A 21,591-nucleotide genomic window follows, 5' to 3' on the forward strand; every position below is an offset into this window, starting at 1 on the left:
GTAAACGCCCTCCTGTGGTGCACTGACACGATCTGTGTATGATCACACAATCTGACCAATGATCTTGAGTTCACGCTACAACTCTTTGAAGCTATTTAGTTACAGTGTGGATGATCAGGACAAATTAGCCTTCATTTGGTCCTTCTCTCTGATCTCTGTGTCCTGTCCCTTTTGGTTCTCTATCAGCCCTCGGAGACCTGCTCTTTTCATCACCACCATCGTTTGATCTGTGCATCTGAGTTCTGTTATCGACTGCACAGAAAGAATCGACTCATTGTTTTTAAATGTGATGGTGCTGCCCGTTTTCTGCTGATATTACTGCTATTATCTGTGTAATTATCAATCCTTTTAATTCACTCGCTATGTTCTGTTTTATCCCGGCAGCTCTTTGAATTGAATAGAGAACAGAACCCAGGCAGAATGAAATGTAATGCTTCCTCATGCTTCATGCCTTCCTGTCACTACAGACAAAACCTGGTCTGCATATTAAACCCAGAGCTGTTCTTCTACACCGCCTTGTCGGCTGCTTCTCAGTGTACCAGTGGCAGACCCTGTGCCTGCCAGCGTGATCTTTAAGTGATTAATCTGCCCTCATGACAACTTCAAAGACAGTCGTGTGCAGATTTGACCTATGGGTCCTCAGGTTCTTTTAAGGCCATGTAGCCAGCCTTGGCTTAGTGATTATTTTCTTTACACACTACATTGTTTCATTGTAGACATCTTTGTAGAATTTTGAATGGCCAATTGTTCTTAAAGAAATAGTTGTCTGGCTCTAAAGGTGGCAAAAATATCAAACTTCACAAATGATCTATGTCAGTTATTTTAAAAGTAAAAGCTGATTCACAGCAGTTCTAATTACTTACCCTTGGTAGCAGTGTAAAGGAGCAATATGCTAATGACATATCAAAATACATCGCTGATATTGGGGACTTATAGCTTCAACTTTCCTTGGTTGCCTCACTACACCAAGGAGATACGCCAACTGAATTTATTAGTAGCTGTGTTGGAAATGGAAAACTGTTGAATACAATATTGTCTCTCTTTAGGTTCAGTTTTGCTCTACATTAACTCCTGATGAAGTAACTTTCTTTATGCAAGTTGATCAATGTTTGAGTAGTTTATACTACAGCATCATAAAAATCCATTCACCATAAACTTTCAATCTCAGTATTTTGCTGAAACCTCCTACATGATAGTGAAAGCTCAGCTCACAGAAATCAGAAATACAGCCTTGTTGCGAATTCTTCCCCGTGGCAACTCATGGTATTGCAGGGGGGAAATAACTTCTGAAAACCCCCAAAAGCATGACATTGTAGTATAAAACTGTTGACAAAACAAGTCAGATAAAAACTTTGTTTTATGAAAGTCTGTGCTGTTCAAGTTATTATTTTAAAAAAATGAAAACACAGGGTACAGTGTTTTTTTTTTAATAAAAACTATCTTTCCGCAAGTGAAAGTGTACATACTTATTTCTCTCCCTTTATTTGATGGATGTAAATATGTTTTTTTGTTTTTTTTTTTACTTTTTTTTACATTTTGCTAATTATATTCCTGTTTTTGGGGCTGTTGTAATGAAAAAATGTCCCCCAATGGGATAAATAAAGTTTATCTTTATCTTATCTTTATCTTCATAAATCATGCTAAACTCTAATTTTTTGTGACCTGGTTTTATCATGACAAATCTTTAATCTGCTAGTAATAAAAAGATTTTTGTAGGTATTGTTTCCTTTTTCTCTGCTAATCATCTAATGATAATGTAGAAACAGTCCTGCTGTGTTATAAGGGTTACTCATAGTCATAAACTATCACTCAATTCTCCTTTTCTTTTCAGAGCTCTATACTCAGCTTGACTTGAAATGCTCCCTTTCCCCAAAAACAATTTGAGATCAGCCAAAAGCAAACTGCTGGTTTAAGCATAAAAGCTCTCAAAGCCCACGGCATGCTATCTTCACAGAAAAGACTGTGTTAGCATCAAGCTGGTAAACAAGCAGGGCATTTAGTACTTCAAGAAACAAATGTCTTGCTGAAAAGTTGGTAACGCTTTAGAGAAGGGTCCAAGAATTATAATGGAATTCATGCGTGAATAAAGTATGAATTAAAGCATGAATTAATGATGAAATATCAGTAATGCACCTGTATCTTAATAAATGAATTAGTGCACTAACTAAGGTGTTTCATCATGATGAGTCATAAGTTATTAAGGGGTGTTCATGATGTTGAAAAAGTAATGCTGAAGTCATCATGATTCAAATAAAATATTGTTCCACCAATGACTGTATGTTATTGAAAAGTGTAAAAGACAGCTCATTGCTCTGATTTATTTGAGGGTCAGAAAACACCATGAAGTCATGAAGAAGTAATGCTGAAGTGATCATAACTCCCACACTTGGAATTCAGCAGATTGATCAGGTTTTTTTTTTTGACTTGTCCTTTAAAATGAAGACTTGCCTGTGAAGAAATCATGAAAATCATGAACATCCTTCATAACTAATGATGACTGAAACACTGTAGGTAATCCAGTAATTCATGAAGATACTGTTAATACATGTGAATTACTGATATTTCATCATTAACACATGCATTAATTCATGGTTAGTTTATGCTTAATTCAGGCAAGAAATTCATGATAATTCGAGGACTATTATCTAAAGTTTACCAAAAAGTTATTTTACAAGTATTCTGATTGGACCAGAGGATTCTATAAGCGCTGATAGAGTACAGCATCAACAGTGGAAATGCTTGCAAACAAGTAAGCTGTTTCAAACTGAAACGTTGCAATACGATAGTTTTGTTTTGGACAGCTTTCTGCTGAATTAAATCAAAACAGAGTAGCCTATCACATCACTTTTAAGAGTCAAAAATGATGAGAGAATGGTGTTTGGGTTCATTTTGGCAAGACTTCCCCCTTCTCTATGTGAGAGGTAAGAATAAGGTTGAAAATAAAACATGTATAAAACACACTGACAGTCCCTCTTCAAGTGTGTAACATCATCCTGCAGAGTAGATAATGCACATTAAAAGCACAACTGAGGCTTCAAAGACACACCCAGCATCACACACACATTTCACACATCCTCCCTTTACTTTGTAGCTAAGCAAACTGGAACAGGTACACTTTTACAACTGCACCAGACTCATGTGGTTGGGGTTTTGTCTGTCAAGAAGGAAAAAGCACGCCTGAGTGCTTTGTATTATTCTACACTTAAACAGTAATGCATTGTACCTGCACATATTACATTGTCTTTTATTGTATGTGAACAGCTGTCAGAAAGTTACGAGCCATGCTCAGTGGAGATAAATAAAGAACCCAACATAAAGATAACCAGTGTATCAGGCAGACTGTCAGGAGCCTGTCATCATCGCAGATACATTGTCCTCGAGCTTGCCGTCAACAAACACCCTGATCCCCTGCAATGATCCCCCCCCCCACCCACACACACACACACACACACACACACACACACACACACCATGCTCTTATGTCTCTGATGTGTAATAAACTGTACACTGAACAGGCCTTTCAATAGGTGGGATGGGATAGCAGTGCAGGGTCCTTGCTGAGCCTGCAGCTGTGGTTCTGAACATAGAAAAAACATGAAGGTTAAAGGAATCATGGACACAAGCAGATCTTTCTCCATCTTCACCATGCTCTCTTTCTTGTTGTCTCCATTTTTTTCTCTCTTGTTTTGTGTTTCTCTCAGTGCTTGTTGAACAGTCGCCTCCTGGTGGACAGGTGAGGAAAGGAGGGTAGGTAAGCAAACAGTAAAATGAAGGTTTAAATCTGAAGGAAAGGGCTCATTCTGTTGTAATGAAATTCAGCATATCTTTGTCAGCCTCCATAAACCCCAGGCCTTTGCTCCATTGAGTTAACAAAGTTTCAGTGGAAACTAATAGACTTTAGTTGGTGTGTATATTTTGTTCGAGGGTAAATTAAAGTTAAGTTACTGAGCTCTTTTTTTAATGTGATAAAAAAGAAAATTGTTGTAAAATCAGAACAGTTACACAACAAGTAGGAACATTCAGTAAGAAAGAAAGTTTGATCTTAATCAGGGTGATAGCTGACATTTTAGAAGTTCATTGAGAGTCATCCTCTGAAGACAATGACTATCTGTATAAGTGCAATCTATGATTGTGAAACATAACCTAATATTGCTGTTTGATGATGCTCAGTATACAGTTAAAAAGAGACAGAAAAGTAAGTACACTAAATGTCCTAAGTTTCCTTTATCTGCCTTCAGTGTACGCTGATGGAGGCCTAGTGCTGAAACACGTCAGTTGTTGTTTTGCTGCTCTTACCCAGATACAGGACACTTAAAGGACATTTAGTGTGCTGACTTTTCTGTCTCTTTTTAGTCTTGTTGCAGTCCTGCACCTGAAACTGTGTTTGCTGTTGAGTGTGCTTCTTTTTTTGCTGTTTTAAGTTTACGGTTAGCATGGAGGCTGAATGCACTTACATGGGGACTAACGATAATACATTTAAAACCGATATTAAAGCCTTATTTTGGAATATACGGGTAAGCTAGTAAGATATTTTTATTTGAAATCTTATTTGTGGACCATACCTACAGTAATTTAGCATTGCATGCAGATAAAGATTATTTCTGTCTCCAGCAGCTTTCATTTACGGAGGCCCACAGGGCACATGAGGGGATATGGAAACTCATAAAGCTTGTGGACTTACGGGGCACAAGAGAAAACTGCCCTGCCTTGGTGCCTGTTGCCTAGCTACCGCCTACATCCATCCTGTATGAATTCTATTCTTTTTCATGTCTTTTCTTTTTTTAAGAGGAGAGAAAAGACTTGAATGAAGTTGATCACAAGCACATGAGTGTGTGTACATCATGTACTCTGTACGTCCTTGTGTCTCATCGGGGTTATACATCTGTCCCTCTTTTTACGGCTTCTCCCTCCCTCCTTTGTCCCACTCTGTTGCTTTTATTTCATACTTGTTTGATCGTTTTGCATCACAACCCGTAGGACACCATGGCACGAGCATCAGTCACAGGCATCTTTTATAGGGAATAATGCATGTTGCACTAATGATGTATTGACAAAGCTCTGTGAAGACGGATTACATAAGGATTAAAATGAGTTAATACATGAACAAGTGCTACTTAACGTCTTAACTTACAGCCATCCCGATCTGTCATTTCTCAAGTTTACCTAATAGTTATCCCTTGTAGACCTATGTGTCAATGTCACTTTTTCTAATCAGTGCTTTTCAAAAAAAAGAGTCATCTCTCTGTTAGATTAACTTATCCTTGTGCAACATTTTGCTATTCAGCCAATGTGTCCTTCATACTGCGAGTGTGGCAGAGAGCAGAGTAGAAAAATGACAGCAGAGAACAGAGTCACAAAGCGCAGTCTACGCCAGCAGCAGCAGCAGCAGCAGTGTTGACTATGTAAGAACATGGAGTGAAACTCAGGCGGTGCCACAATTGTATATGGATTGTACAATAAAAGTCGTTTTAAACATTCAGCATGCTGTGCAATAAATATATTTAGCAAGTCCAATAATGTCTGTGTGTTTGTCAGATGGAACAAAGGGACAGTGTGTGCTCGCGGCTGAGGCTCAGTGGCTCCAGTTGGGTTCAAGAGAAAGGGAAGAAACTGAGTCCAACTCCACAGTAGGTTATAACTGTCATTTCATTTATTCATTTCTTTCTCTTTTTTGTGAATTTCTACCATTCATTTGCTTTCTGCTGTGGTTTGCAGTTATTGCAGCTGGTATGGGATGCATGTTTTTGCACCTTAATGGTTGTGATTGCAAGGACAATTTAAAACTTATGATGTTACATTGATTGGCTTAAAAACTTCAACAACCTCATCTGAAGTCTTTCCTACCAAGAGAATGTGGTGCATGGTTACCAGATAATAACTATATCACTAGTATTATTGTGACAAGAATAGGATGTGTCATTTGAAAATTTGTGCCATTTGCTTTTCTTTATTATCCTATAGTGACCTAATGTGACTGTTTCTTATACGCTGTTAGATTGGGGAAAAAAAAGTTAGAGATTATTGAATGGAGCTCTATTAAGCATTGTCAAATGTGTCTGTTGCATGTTTTTTTTTCTGTGGATATCACTTCACTTTCTAACTGATAGATTTTTATTTGATTCTGCATCAGTCCATCTCCTCTTAAATGAGCATTTAACCTACAAACAATTTCAGGGAAACAGGAGCTTAAAATATTTACGATAACATTTGCAAAACAAAGTGAAGCAGTCCCAATAGCCTAAACTTAGAACTTTGACTTTAGCGTTGGTACATTGTTATTTAATCAGTCAATATTTGACATTTACTTAATGAAGGGAGATGGTAATCTGGGGGAGACGAGCAGAACAGATTCAGATTTCCTCCTATGGATTGGTAACCTTTGCTTTTGGAACACAGTTTGTTGAATATGTTGATGAAATTAGCCTTCTCCGATGCTTCTGGCTGCTGTTTGCGCCGTGGTTTGTGAGTCAGGCGCAGCTTCTGGCAGATGGTGGCCGGTGTGGTGCATAAGGTTCTTTTGATATTCATCAGGAGAGCTGACCCTCTGCTATGATGTATTCCAGCATCTAACAAACCTCACTCAGAGTTCACGCTTGCATAATAAATGGATGCAGTTATTCGACAAACAAGATAGAAAAAAAAAAAACACATCAACTCACAGTTTCCCTCCTACCTGCTGGTTTTCATGCTCCAGTTCGGTTAAATGTGGGATATTTGGACAGAATATAGAGTATGTAGGTCTGGAGACTGAATAGATCGTCTTATTCAAGGTCGGTTGTTTGAAGAATTTGTAAGAGTGGCCTAGGGTCAATCAACAAAGTTCAACGTGTATTATTAAAAGAATTCCACACACCCACTCTCAACCATGAAGAACTTCTGAAAAATGGGCAGCAGCACAAAGCTGTAGTCTGTTCAGGTTTTTTTTTTTTTTTTTTTGCTCAGAGGGATCTTTGACATCTCTGAGAAAACAAGTTTTGCTTTTTACTTCATCAGCTCTTCAAACTTTTATGCTCAATAGTTTTGGAAAAAGCTTTAGTGAAGTCCCTTGAATCAAGTGATGTTCCAATAATTTACTTTCAATGAAAGACTCAAATATAAAAGCTTACTGACTGAAGCCTTGACTTCTGTCAGCAGAGCAATCCTTTGTCAAAGAATCGACTAAACAATTATAGAAAGGTAATTAAAGTTAATGCAGAAATATTTTGCTCTACACTTTCTTAAATTGTTAACAGGGTGTTACAGTGCAACCATGTATATGAACACACAAACGCACAAACAAACACACACACAATCTTTCCATTTAACACTACTGAGCTACCAATGAGAAGGCAATTAATATACAATATGTGCCATGGAGTTTTGTTTATTGCAGCTTTATGTGGTGTAAAGGGTCATGACATTGGCTTGAAGCACACACACAGACACACACACACACATGCACACACACACACACACACACACACACTCACACACACACACACACACACACACACACACACACACACACACACACACACACACACACACACACACACACACACAGTCCACCTGGTAGACTACATGCTCGGATGTGATACCTGTGAGAATGTGTCACCTCACTCTGTTCCCACTGCATCGCTGGATGGATCAGTGGTCTTTGGAGTGTGTGTGTGTGCATGTCAGAGTCTTTGTCCATCTGTTGGTGTGTGTATGTCTGTGAATATTCTGCAGAGGGAGATCTATCTTGTTTTGCCTACTCCTGTTTCGTGCTTGCTACAACATTTCCATTTTTTAATTACCTTTAAAAAAAAAAAACATTATAGAGTAATGGTAAATACTAAACAACATTGTAGTTCTGTGTGTGTGTGTGTGTGTGTGTGTGTGTGTGTTAAGGGAAGATGAGGAGGGGGATCCAGGACAGGTGCTTTCAGAGAGCCCCTTTGACTCATGGTCTCTTTGCTAATTAAGTTTAGGCTCTTTATGTGCATATGCAAGTGTGTGTGTGTGCGTTTGTGTGTGTGTGTGTGTGCGTGCGTGCGTGTGTGTGCGTGTGTGTGTGTGTGTGTGTGTGTGTGTGTGTGTGTGTGTGTGTGCGTCTGTATGTGTGATTGTGTGTGTGTGTGTGTGTGTGTGTGTGTGTGTGTGTCTGTGTCTGTGTCTATCCATGGGAAAGATTTGACATTCACACCCTATTTAATGCACCTTAAGGAAAGCTGTGTGAAGCAAAAACATAGCTGCTATTCTAAATTACATATAAATCAATATATTAAAACATAAGGGCTTTTTCTTCAATATATATTTTCAATACTGTATGTGCAGATGGTTTTCTTACGGCTCTTGGAAGCAGAGTGATGTCTGACACACCTTTGAACATCACTGGACAATAGTAAACTCTTATTAAACTAAGGATCAGATTTCTGATAATAAAATAAATAATTTGAATGTATTTGTCATGCATCAAAATGCTGTATAACAGTTGTGCCATTACAAGGTGTAATAGTCCTGACCCATACCCAACCAACTGGAATGACATCAACTATATTCATTCTATAAGAAAGAGACATTTCTGACGGGACCATGTCTGATGAAAAAAAAGTCAAACATCAAAACTGAATATATCATCATCAATAAGGACTGTTTTTATATAAGTTCAAAGAAAAGGTTTTTTTTGGCATTTACTTCTTTATGTTGTGGCCATACTGTATGTACTCTAGTTTCAACCATGAGTCATCTCTGCAGGCTGTTACATCATCCAAACTGTAAAACTGATCCAAACAATTGACGACAGAAATTGAATAAAGTTTTGTCAGCTAATACAGGAAGAAGAAAAAAAATGACAAACACTAAAACCCAAAACAAATTGAACTTCCTTGTTTTTTGTTGCAATTACAACAAATGACTCACCTGATCTTTTCATGTAACATCTAGATAGCTGTGAAATGCTTTTAATTATCTGTTGATATATTTTGGGAGATTCATACTACAGGCTACAAATTAATAAAAAAAAAAAACAGCAGTGGTTCAGTCTCTATGTGCAAAAACAAGCCTGCATTTGCCAGCAGGGAAGATGGTCTTTAGCCTGAGTGGGAGTATTTGGCTGAAATGAAAGAAGAGAGGGATGTATTTAAAGGATGATACTGGTGAGACATTTTTGTTATTTTTATTGTCACACACCATTTGAGTCAGTTGTCTCCCTAATATCTGGTATTAGGTTACTGTTTATTTGCCTTGGGTGAAATAAGATTTGTCAAAGTCTATTTGATTTGCTTGGCTGTTTGTTACAAAAGTTTTCTTTCTCGGTTCTCTACACCTCACTGTGCTGTCATAAACTTAACAAAAGGTTTCAGATTCTTTCAAGGCTTCATGTTGAGATGAAACAAATGGAATCCAGGCCATCAGTCTTTAGATTTATCTTTTTTTCCCCCTCCTAAATCGAACTGGATTTCTCACTATGCAAAAGAGCAAATAATAAAGTCAGCATTGTAACACAGGAAATGTTATATGTGAAATATGTGCTCGGAGAAACGTTGTCAAAATATCATCCAGTCCAAATTTACACTGCATGCTGGTGCAAGTCAAGTCGTGCCTACCACCCACAAGCTATTTTCCACCTGCTGCCCACCTACATCAACAATAGTGAAGCAGAGTCCAGGATAAACACAAACACAAAAAGACACAACAGAGTGCACATGGTGGCAATGCTTCTTAGATTAACCTTTATCCTCCCTGATGAGGCCTGTTGTCTTTACCTGGAGCACTCTGCATTCAACACAAGCTAGAGCCCATACCGAAACAATAGTAACCTTTTCTCCATTTGCTCTGAGACAATGCTACACAAGTTGTTGGTAGCTGACCACAGACAGTTTGAAGTAGGGCTAAAGCTGTGCTCCTGACCTCCAGGTCAAGCTGGGGCTGCGGGAAATAAAACATCCAATTTGCACCCTATTTATAGCTATTGGAAAGCAGTTCAATCTTTGAGGTAAAGAAAGTGCATCATTTTCCAATTCCCACTCAGCATTAGGTGAGGGTACAAACAAGTAACAAAGGGAGGCAATTGGTTTTAAGAGAATTGAAGGCAATGCTGTGTGCAAAAAAACATACCATATAAAAGTAAACTAAGCCTCCGTTGTTTTAATTAGCATTGGAAGTGTTCACTTTCCTTTCGCAACTCACCGCTGTAATCAGGAAGAGCTCAGAGAGATAGCTAGAGAAGGGGGAGGAGAGGAGGTGGATCGAGTTTCTCGGCCGCTCTGTACCCTAATCCTGGATTTGGGAGCAGGATGAGGAGGGCGCAGGTACGAACAAACACAAGCAATAACAGCACTGACACAGGATTGGTAGGTGGGGGTGAGCGGCTTGATGGGAAATAGGGGGCCTTATAGGTCGAGAGGGCTGGATGGTTGTGGGTGGGTGGGATATAAATACCTGCAGTAGGCAAATGCCGCAAAATGCTGAGCATATGTCAGACCCATCTGCATCTGTAATAGGGAAACAGAAACAGGAGAATGCATTGCAGAGGCCCTTGTGACGGAAAGCTCAGTTGCTGTTGAAGACCTTTGAGCTTAACCTGAGTCATCTGCAAGAGTCTCATCAGAGGTTATGGATGTGCCTAAAACTTTGAAGAGTTCTGGCTGAAATGCTGACATTGGTTTCTCTTTGGGGGAAAAAAAAGGTAACTTATAACAGTATTCTGCCTGCATAATACTCAAGAAGTATGCTTGACTGAGTCAGAGGTGAAAGAAGACAGAAATCAGCAAGGCAAAAAGGCAGAATAAGAGAAGGCCAAAGAAGACAAGGAAAAGCAAGATAAGACAAGGAAGGACACAAGAAAGGAAGACAAGAAGACACATTTTAAGACAGTGAAGACACAGGACAAGGAGCATGGCAATGGAAGACAAGACCACATAAAAAGAGAGGACAAACCAAAGAAAACCAACAGGTAAAGTGAGCACATCAATCTCCAGCACACCATTTGGACGATTTAAGAGCATCTAGAGAAACAATGGCATGCCAAGCATTTAGCGCGGACTCTTTCAGCACACTCAGTGGAGACTCACCCTTGCCCATCCTCATGCACCACCCTTCACCCAGTGACTGCCTTCCAGCCACCTCCCATGCTCACAGCATGGTTTCTGCAGGTAAACTGGAGCTTTTTTTTTTTTTCCAATTCTGTTCTTGTTTAAATGAACTTGACTTGTTTTTTTTTCTGTAATGACTACACTGTTAGATGGACAGATGAAGTTTATAGTATAGTAGTCCAAATATCAATAAACGACCTTCGATACTGCCGAAAAAGGGAGTGCATCAGCAAGAATGCATGCTTTTGTTTCTTCATTGCTAGGCTGTAATTATATATTTTTTATCACTCTAATTTTGGAGGGGTGCGAGAATCAGAATAGTTAAAGATGATATTGGAACACCTTTAGTTTATCGTACCAGAATGATATGGTCACCAACACCAACAAAGTGTTTTTGTGATGTCAAATATCAGCTGTATTAACTCTAACAGTTGTTTAATCTTTGCCTTCTCCTCGTGTGGCATTGTGCCCTTTCTTCCTGTAAAAAAAAAAAAGCATAATGAGAGTATTTTGCAAGAATGTATTGTCTAGATATTGACTAAACCATTGAGTGTATTTGAAGTCCCACAAGTACTGCAGGTGAGTCATGGCTTTAAGCTGCATCAATAACCTGGAATTATCCAAACCATGCTTTCTCCGCCACCTCTTTATCAAGGCAACCATGATCTCGAGCAATTGGAAGGATGAATTAAATTGGAGGAATACTTTTATTCAAAGCCAATCCTAGTGATGTAAATATATTAAATCAGTTGCTTTGGCCCAGCTGTCTCTACTCAGTGGATTCATGCTTCGGGGATATGTTACCCATTTGAAAAACCCTCCATGGGCTTTTTCACCATGAAGCATTGTGAAGCTTCTTGAGGGTTTTGGTGTCTTCTGATCATTAAAGCGTAGAATATAGTGAATTAGATCATACAGAACTCTAGTATTACATTGAATGTGTCCTGCAGATTAAAAACATCTTCTAAAATTGATTTTACTACTTCTGCTGAATTCTTAGGATGCAGCAAATTGTTCACCTGGCCTGTAATTATTTTCTGTTTTCAGATGAGTTGAAATGAAAAATATGTTTAAAAAGTAATAATAATGGGAAAACAAATCAGTCACAAATTCACTTTAAATTAAATTTGGAGCTATGGTAAGACTGTGCACAGTTGGAACAGTATGTTGATGGATGTATAAACCAGCCTCATCTGCTCCTGTCAAACTATCAGAAAAGACACGAGAGACCACTGAAACTGTCAGTACGTGTGTTGGTGACTAACTGCCAACTCGGAGTTCATCTGAACTATATGCATTTGCATTCATTAGTTGAAGTGAACACCAAAATGTACGAAAAGATGAATATATGAATAACTTTGTGATTATCAGACCAGAGCAATGTTCAACTGTTTCTAAATACACTTAGCAGAGCGGAGCATCCACAGAAAGTTTTTTTTATCTGGGTGGGGAATATGTGACTTTACTGTTAAAATATGTCTTTGCTAGCATCTAAAGGTCAATTCCCCAATTCTCTTAGATTAAGCATTTGTTTTGGTTGGCAGCGTTTTCCCTCGTAATTTAATTTCAGGTCATACAGATCTGTTTAAAGCTGTGCCAAGTCTAGGGTTAATGAGGAAGAAAGCATATGTTCATTTTTAAAAATTACATTTTCTACTGTATTCACAGCAGACCAGTTTGTCAGATCAGCTCCAAGTCAATGTAACCACTTTTGTTTCTCCATCAGTATCCACCGGGCTGTCGCTGGGTCAGCCGTCCAAACGCTCTCACATGCACCTGTCCACTTCCTCCCTCGGAAACGCTCTCGGAAACGGCCCCCCGAGCCTACATTACCCAGTTGCCCCCTGTCACTACAGCAACCAGCAGGCAACCTATGGCATGATGGCAGGTGGGTGTTGGTGTTAGTATTTGTGTCAACTATAGCAGGGCTGCATTTAATCTATTGGTCTTACACAATAAACAGATATTCATCGTCCACATTTAATGAATAATTAACTGTATTCATTTTTTACAGGACAAAATATGAATATGAGTTACATTTACTCGCTTTTATGCCAATTCTTAGTAAATATCTCTGAGTTTGGGGTTCATGAGGAAAACTAGATATGTTTGAGATGTTAACAATTGAAGTGGTAATATTTACCCAATTTACCCCCTCTCTATCTGTAGCTCAGGAGATGCTCTCAGCCAGTATTTCTCAGACTCGTATCCTGCAGACTTGTGGCGTCCCTCACCCTAACATGGTGAGCGCTGGAAACCCATTGCAAGGTAATGATCTAACCATCAGTCTGTCACACACACACGCACACGCACGCGCACGCACGCGCACACACACACACACACACACACACACACACACACACACACATCATTGCCATTGCTCGCCTGCAGTTACACCCAATAAATCGAGACAACTTGTTTATGTGCTTTTAATTTGAAATCTGCTACCAATTTAAATCAATTTCAGACTTGATTAGCTGGCCTTACGCTTGAGTTATTCAGCACACTTGTTTAACATAACTGTCAAAGCCGACTTGCCACTTCCTCCTCGTCCTGCATGTGGTGGAAGCAGAGAAACGAAAGTAGGAGTATGTGGTTATGTGAAAAGTGTCAGAACTGGTGTTGGTGTTAAAGAATTTTCTATTTATTCATAGCAGCAGATCTCCTCGAGCCAAACACTAGTCAATCATCTGTCTTTTCATCACTGTCAAAAAAGAAAAGATCTTGACAGACAACATTTAGTTCAAAACAGATTGATCGAGTAAAACAGTTATGTCAGTAATTTACCTCCAAGAAATGCATACTATAACTTCTCTTCTTAAAACATGCTAACATATTGAAAAATTGTTTCAAATTCTTAAAGGATTAGCTTTTTACTTAAGCAATGGGGTCCTACAAGGAACAACAGTTTCTGGCTAATTTAAATAATTTCACATTAGGCACATTCGGTTGTTCCATATGTATTTCTTTTCTTTTTATTCCCATTCATGTAATGGGAAAGGCTTAGCACAACAAATAGTGAGATCACTAACCTAAGTGTCAGGTAGAGTCAACCATAAGCGTTACAAAAATATATTTTCTGTGTATCAGAAATGGACACACACCATGAGAATAACCCACAAGTAAACTGTCAGACAGGATATCTGTGTACCGGTGTCCTGCATACTAATTCCTCTCAAATTAAAAAAATATATATTATAAGAGATGATGATAACTTCTACCCCGGTCTGATGGTTAAAATAAATGTATTGTTTGATGCATTCTTCTTTCTTGGAGAAAGTGTCACTGAACTATTACAATATTGTGAGACAGAGCAGAGATAGAGAGAACAAAGTACCACCTTCAATTTTACCCCTGTGGCACAGAAAAAACTGAACTGAACATTAGAGAGGTGAGATTGCCTCTTTTAAAAGAAAAGAAAAAAAGACCTTAACCACTCCACTGTGGGCCTGATGAAAATCTGTATCCTCGCTTATAAAATGATTTTAAAACTGTGTGGTCCACGGTGTCAAAGGCTGTGCTGAAATATATGAGGAATCAAATTATACGGCTGGTCACGTCTATTACCCTTAGGAGTTCATTAGTCGCTTTAATTAACTCAGTGTCTGTGTTGTCAAGTGACAGAATGAAGGTATCAGTAATTTAACCTGTTTGAGGTCAGATAGTTTGCAATGTGTGTCTGCATCTTTCTAAAAAGATTTAGGATAAAGGATGATTTTCTATTTAAATAAAATAACTTATTATTATATGAAAATACTAAAAAACAAAATGATCAGTATGAAGCTTAGTAAAGGGAAATCAGGTGTCCCAGTGGTAGAATCCATGTGAGAAATGTTCCAAATATATACAAAAATTGACTCAAAGCAAAATAACATGTGGCATTGGGGAGTAGTGGCATGTGTCATTAGTTCAGCACCGTATGTTGTGGCTGATGTCATAGCACTATAAAGGAGGCCAGCAGCATGTGCCACTCATCAGTCACACCAGTACATCTGTCATCCAACACCATGATGCACATGTAAATTATCATTTTTATCATTTTAATCGTTTTCCATGTGTATTAACAGTATGTTTGTTGGGTAATCTCTGCGATGATGGTGATACATTTCATTTACATATCCTTGCTGATGACACCAGGAAGCTCGGAGCAAAGCTTGTCTCAGCTAACAAGGTTATCCTAGCTACCACAGCCAGTAAGAATAATCAAAAGCAGCAAGAGTGCCATCCTACTTTGTATCATAGGAACCTCGAGGACTGCTGTTGTTATCAACACATTGGTTGCAATAAAGACATTGGTTCTGTCTTACTGTAAGGTCTACTATATCACTGCCTTTAATTTACAGAGGCATGAACTAAAGTTGAATAACTTCTTGTCGACCACAGCTTTTACCAGCCATGTAACGTAGAAATGTTAATCTTTTCCCAGTCTGAACGCTTTAACTGAGAAACGGCTCGAGAACTTCTAGTTGTAGTTTACTATATCCTTAAGGTTCCAGTGACATGTGCCAGTCAAATCTGGCATAATATGGGCCCTTGAGAAAACATAAAAACGGCTTAGACATTCACACTTTTTCTGATATCCATTACTCTTACTGGCTCTGGTGGCTAGGCTAACTTCGTTAGCTGGGATAATAAGTAACAAGGTTACTGGTATCATTGCAAATACATGTTTGTGAAATTTCTTCACTGTCACCATTGAGGTACCAGACAAACATATTTTGAATACACATGAAAAATGGCAAGACAAATGCATACATTGCTTTAATTACTACACCATGTTGCACTCTGGGTCAATAATGACAAACAACTGCATATTGTGCTAGTAAAACTTAAGTGTCAGATGTTTGCAATAACAAATGTAAAAGGTGCTAAACAGTCCAGACTCTGGATTAATCATAAAGATACTGATGATGCCACACTCTTTGGATGCAGCACATGAAAAGCAGTTGGAGGGTCTATGTCCATTTCAAGAAGGCTTGGCGGTGTGCCGTCACTGAGCCCACACACATATTTAGACGCTGCCTACTGTCTTGTCTATCTCTGTGGAACAACTTCAGCACATACCTGTCCATACATTCCCCAGAGAACATCAGTGTAGACATCAGTAACAAATGAGGCAAACCCTTTCTCCTTCATGAGGGAGAACTGGCTCCACCATTCATCCGGGCTGATCCGTAGAGTTTTGCTGTATTTTATCATTAGTAAAACATATTTGTATGTAGTGCTAATTCTCTTCATGTTTATCTAAACATGATGTCAATGGAAACAATTAATGAGAAATTTGTGAATTAAGCTCTTTGCAAGCTGTTCATTCTCAGCTGCTGTGAGAATGAACGTTAGAGACAGACATTTTTACCCAGATATAAACTCTTTGTCCTAAAAAGAGATTCTAACAGAGTGAGTCCGGCTCTTCCCTGGAGAAAATCACTGTTGCATACATTTATATTGTAGAATCTGCAATACTGCTCCCCAGCTGCTGTATGGATCCCTCTGAACAATTTAGTCGGTCAATGATAGCATCCTTTTCTCCAATCCCATTTTGGAACAGAAACTATTTTGTACATGAGGGCTTTAACTGCATTTAATATTTCTGCTCCTGTATTCCAACAGGGAGGCTCATAAGATGCTCAGACATTATTGTGGTCAGGCAGTATTAGATAAATGATGCTTTCTGCTACATAAGCTCAATCTAAAGGAGTCCTTAGAGCCAACGGAGTCCTGTTCAGAGATGGAACCTGTGTTTCCTCCTTCTGTAAGAGAATACAATTTATAGTATTTTGTTTATCCTCATATGATCGTGGCCCTTTCTCATTGCAGTTGTATAATAGTTTGAGCTGCACTACAATCACACTAACACAAGAGGGGAGTGTTGCATTGGGCAACATGAATAACAAATCAATGTTTGTCTTATAAAAAGTGAGTACGCTCAGAGCAGAACTTAAGAGTTGACTGAAATCCACATTTTGCTGCAGTCAGTCAACAAATAAGCTGATATCTTATGTTCCTCTCCTACAGCTTGATGAGTTTGATTTCTTTAATTGATTGAAAATAGTCTACTGCAGTTGTGCAGAAATTTGATGCAATAAGAAGCATCGTGCTACAAATAGAATTATGCTTTAACCCATCTTGAACTCTGGAACTAATCTGTATGAAGCCACATCAATCGGCTCCACCTTATCGTTTAGAGCCAGCTTTTAGTTAAAATAATAAAGAATGTAAAGCTTTTTAAGTGTTACATAACTGCTGATAACATTTTAGAAAATGTTATGCAATTTACTTCTATGAGTACAAACCTTGCAAGTACCTCAAGGTTAAGATTTCCTGCAGTAAATATAAGTGTACTTGTTAAATCATGTGTGAGATAAATATCAAGTTTTATTCTGTCAAAAACGAATGCCTATATATCAAAACATATTCATATTATTTGACATTGATGTCTGGGCTTTTAAACTCATCCCACATTCTTCATGTTGCTACGTGCTCTACATGGTCTTTAAAACACTGTTTTCTCATTATCGAAATTAAAGGAAATTGTCAGATACATTTTTATAAAATACTGACATTGTTGACTTTGAAAGAAAAATGGTTGAACAGCACATAATATGAGTTTGCAGCTTCCAGCAGTTTTTACTCCGAACAGTTCAGTGTGTCAAACAGAGGCATGTCAACATTTTTCATGCTATTGAAGCAAAGACTCTCTGCACACTGATGGGAATTATGGCCATTCTGCCTTCAGCACCCTTCTGACAGTCTGAGGTTCTCCCTTTTGACTCCCACCAGCTAGTTCACCTCTCTCAAGTGTTCTCTTGTTTTCCCTTCTTTCTCCATCTCTCTCTCTCTCTTTATCCCCAGGGTCTCTTACCCCTTGCTTGTACAAGTTTCCAGATCATGGTCTAGGTAGTGGTTCCTGTGCATTAAGCCACAGTTTCTCCTCACTGCCCTCGGCCTTCCTCTCCACTGATGAGGCCCCTGGGGGCCTCTCTGTTATAGAGATGAAAACTGACGCCCAAAGGAAGAGTGTGCGGGAGCCAGAAGACGCCCCTGCTATGGACTCCCCACAGATAAGAGAGCTGGAGATGTTTGCAAATGACTTCAAAATACGGAGGATCAAACTCGGTGAGTATATCTATGAAATCTATCCCACTGAATATGTCCCCACTTATTAACTTAACATGCACCATACATTCCTCTTTGCCTGTACAGTTTCCCAAAAAGTCCTTCTATGTTTCATTTTGTCCTTCAGGCTACACACAGACTAATGTCGGAGAGGCTCTTGCTGCAGTGCACGGATCAGAGTTCAGCCAGACCACAATCTGCAGGTTTGAAAATCTGCAGCTGAGCTTCAAGAACGCCTGTAAACTTAAGGCCATTCTGGCTAAATGGCTCGATGAAGCTGAGCTGGCAGGAGGTGAGTCACATATCTGATCATCTCCATCATCCTCCACTGACAGCACATTATTCAAACATTGCCTAACCTGGAAATCCCTTGATGAGTATCAAAATTGCAAATGCATTTTGGTTTTGTGTGAAAGGATCAGTTAGAAGGAGTAAGTTATAACTTTGCTTTAATACCTAAAACTGGTTATGCATCTTTTAAGACAGTGGTTTTCAACCAGTGGTGTTGTGACCATTCAACGCTTAAAATGAAACCGATATCATCTCTTGTCTCCTCATCACAAAATGCATCAATGAGCTGACAGTGTTCACAAATATTCTGTGGTAATCACATTCCTTTGACTCTCCCTGCAGCCCTGTACAGTGATAAAATAGGCATGAATGAGCGCAAGAGGAAAAGGAGAACAACTATCAGGTATTATACATAGCAAAGACATATCACATTCTGTATATCTTTATACAGTAATATTGAGTTTCATGCACTTCATCCTCTCTCCTCTGTCATTTGTTACTCCCTGCAGCCTTGGAGCTAAGGAGGCTCTGGAGCGCAGCTTTGTGGAAAAAAACAAGCCATCCTCCCAGGAAATAGCACGGATAGCCAAAGGTCTCCATCTGGAGAAGGAGGTGGTCAGAGTGTGGTTCTGTAACAGACGCCAAAGAGAGAAACGGGTCAAAACCAGCCTCAATCTTAGCTCCTGTTTGAGCAAAATCAGCCCTAACTGTATCACACAGATGAGCAAAACACAAAGAGCAATGATGTGATTTAAGGTTCAGCTACAGAGTGTGGGTTTACATCAGGTCTCTATCATGACCATGCTGTTTAAAAATGCTGTTAAAACCAACAATCTGACAGAAATCAATCTATTATTACACAAACAGAAAAACCTAATAAGCTCTCCTCACTCTGCGTCAACAAACTTCTGATGCAATTGCAACACTTTCATTTCTTCTTACATTCTGTACATTATGGGAAGCTGCAAACACTGCACCACAAGTTTGTGATAAAAACACAAGTCAATGTCATTTTGTTAGTGGAATCCAATCAGCAAATAGTTTTTGCTGATTTAAAGTTGGAAAGACTTTAAGTGAAAGGCACAATATTCACCATTAATTCAGCTTATTAGCATGCTAATTAGTAGCATACTGGCTACTTATTAGTCAATATTAAGTGTTATTACTAGTACCTTATTATATGACAGTCTGTTATCTATAGGTAATAGACTATGGTCATGTAGAATAAGGTACAAATAAGTTTGTAATAATGTCAAATAAGGAGCCTGTATGCTACTTATTAGCATGCTAATAAGCAAAATTAAGAAGACCTTTATTTAAATTGTCTATTTTCTTGTAATATAGAAATGTTCCTCATTGCACTGGCTTTCTTCATCTTATTTACTTGAAGAGAAAAGTTTCTTTGTAGCTTTTTTTAACCGATCAATGTCCAAGAAAGGTTAGATTATAGAAAATGTAAATACCTTAAAGAGCAAGACAGCCAGTAGCTTTTCTTACCTGAAGTTATAAAATGAATGATGAATTTATGAACTTCACATGGTTCTGCTGATTTGATCCTTCAGCCTATAAACCTGAACTGTAACTTTCCTAAATCTTAGCTATGCCTTGTTTTCTCTATGCATGTTGTGAATTCATGGAGGACTAAACCAAATACAACTTCAGTACAAAGATTACTAAATGGATCAGCCTTGGGCCTTTTCAAAATAATTGTTAAATTCTGTTTACTTAATGTGCCTTGTTTAAGTTTTTTATGGAAGAGAGACAGTACTTGTTTTCTCATAAGGAATCTAACAGCAGGAATCTTTGTGTCAGTTGTGTTACTTTGTGTATTTTTCACTGTGCTCTTTTATTCATTAACTGTCTGTTTATTTATGTTGGTCCTGCTGCTGTCACAACAGTAATATATTTAAAGTTTCACCACAACCTATTTATTTGAGATCTAATATATTATGTTGATCCACTTTGCTGAGTACAAAACTCTGCTCTGATTTATAGCTTGAAGTCACCTGAAACTTTTGGGACATTTCTGCCAACACACACATAGACCTGAGCTCTGCTTGGTTCCCTGATGTAAGATCAATTTTTCATATCTCTTGATGTTGTTTGTTGTTGCTGCCTTGACAAAGTGTCATAAAAAGAAGAACATCGGCCTGTCACGGCTCTGACCTGGTTGGGATGACTGATGTGAAACCTCAAAGGTGAAGAAACGAGCTCTACACACAACATCCCTCAACCATTAAAAAAAAAGAAACTACCATTCTGTTCATCTTACATCAGGTAGCAGACATTTGTGATCAGAAAAAAATGAAATTGAATTGAAAGATTAGCATTGTGCATAAAATGATAAGCCATGTATCAATGTTTGGTAGACAGATACGTATACGTACGTATTTGCTTTATTAATTATTAATTATATGCTTTAATTCAGCGTGATTTAAAATATCTGGTAAATCTACCAAAGACTGAGTTTCTCAGGACCAAAGTTTGCACTTGTACTGATTGTCCTTCATCTCCCAGACACTGAATGGTAAATCAGTTGAATTCATTTCTGAGAATAAAAATGTTTCATGAGGAGCTACATGAACAATGTGTCATTTTTACTATTGTATTAATACATACATTAAGAGAGAGAGAAAGAGATGAACAATTCATGGGTGAGTAGCAGGGGATTCATAAATAAAGCTAGGACATCTTAGTTAAGGAACAAGCGGTTTCTTCTGTGATTCATGTTCAGCTGTCTGAATGGATTGCTCTCAGGGGAAATAAATGCAGAGGGTCAGTGATTGCTGACACACTTTGGAGGGTGTACGGTGGAAGGTTACAGGCACAGCATGCTGTACAAAATTACACTAAGAAGCTTCAAAGTCACGCAGATAATTAAAATCTTAATATGAAGGCCCTTGATGATAAAACTCTTTAATATGAACTGAGTCTTGTAATTTTCCATCACCTTTTCATGTATTCTCAGAGCATTCAAACCACTGATTTGACTGCTACATATTTTTATGCCAGGAAAATCCATATGCAGACTTGGTACTATGCTGTTTCATTGCAAATTGATTTTAAAAGTGTGCACTGCTTCACTCCAATGATGCCACTTTGAGAGAAATGAATGCAGACTTGATGC

General features: G+C 38.4%; 1 protein-coding gene across 1 annotated transcript; it reads left to right on the forward strand.

Moving 5' to 3' along the window:
• The first annotated feature begins 10,406 nt into the window (after nt 1-10,406).
• On the forward strand, nt 10,407-21,038 carry pou1f1 (POU class 1 homeobox 1). Its single transcript, XM_020653323.2, has 7 exons — nt 10,407-11,117; nt 12,784-12,945; nt 13,227-13,325; nt 17,910-18,173; nt 18,301-18,465; nt 18,807-18,867; nt 18,974-21,038. Exons 1-7 carry the CDS (start codon nt 10,982-10,984, stop codon nt 19,212-19,214), a joined length of 1,128 nt encoding a protein of 375 aa, XP_020508979.1. The 5' UTR covers nt 10,407-10,981; the 3' UTR covers nt 19,215-21,038.
• The last annotated feature ends 553 nt before the right edge of the window (nt 21,039-21,591 follow it).

The sequence above is a fragment of the Labrus bergylta genome, chromosome 13 (genome assembly GCF_963930695.1).
Source record: "Labrus bergylta chromosome 13, fLabBer1.1, whole genome shotgun sequence".
Taxonomy (NCBI): Eukaryota; Metazoa; Chordata; class Actinopteri; order Labriformes; family Labridae; genus Labrus; species Labrus bergylta.

Excerpts from the sequence above, each read along its gene's own strand:
- pou1f1 (XM_020653323.2), top strand. The coding sequence starts at position 10,982 with ATGGCATGCCAAGCATTTAGCGCGGACTCTTTCAGCACACTCAGTGGA. Across the intron at positions 11,118-12,783 it reads TCACAGCATGGTTTCTGCAG|TATCCACCGGGCTGTCGCTG; the intron begins GTAAACTGGAGC and ends TTTCTCCATCAG. Across the intron at positions 18,868-18,973 it reads AAAAGGAGAACAACTATCAG|CCTTGGAGCTAAGGAGGCTC; the intron begins GTATTATACATA and ends TACTCCCTGCAG.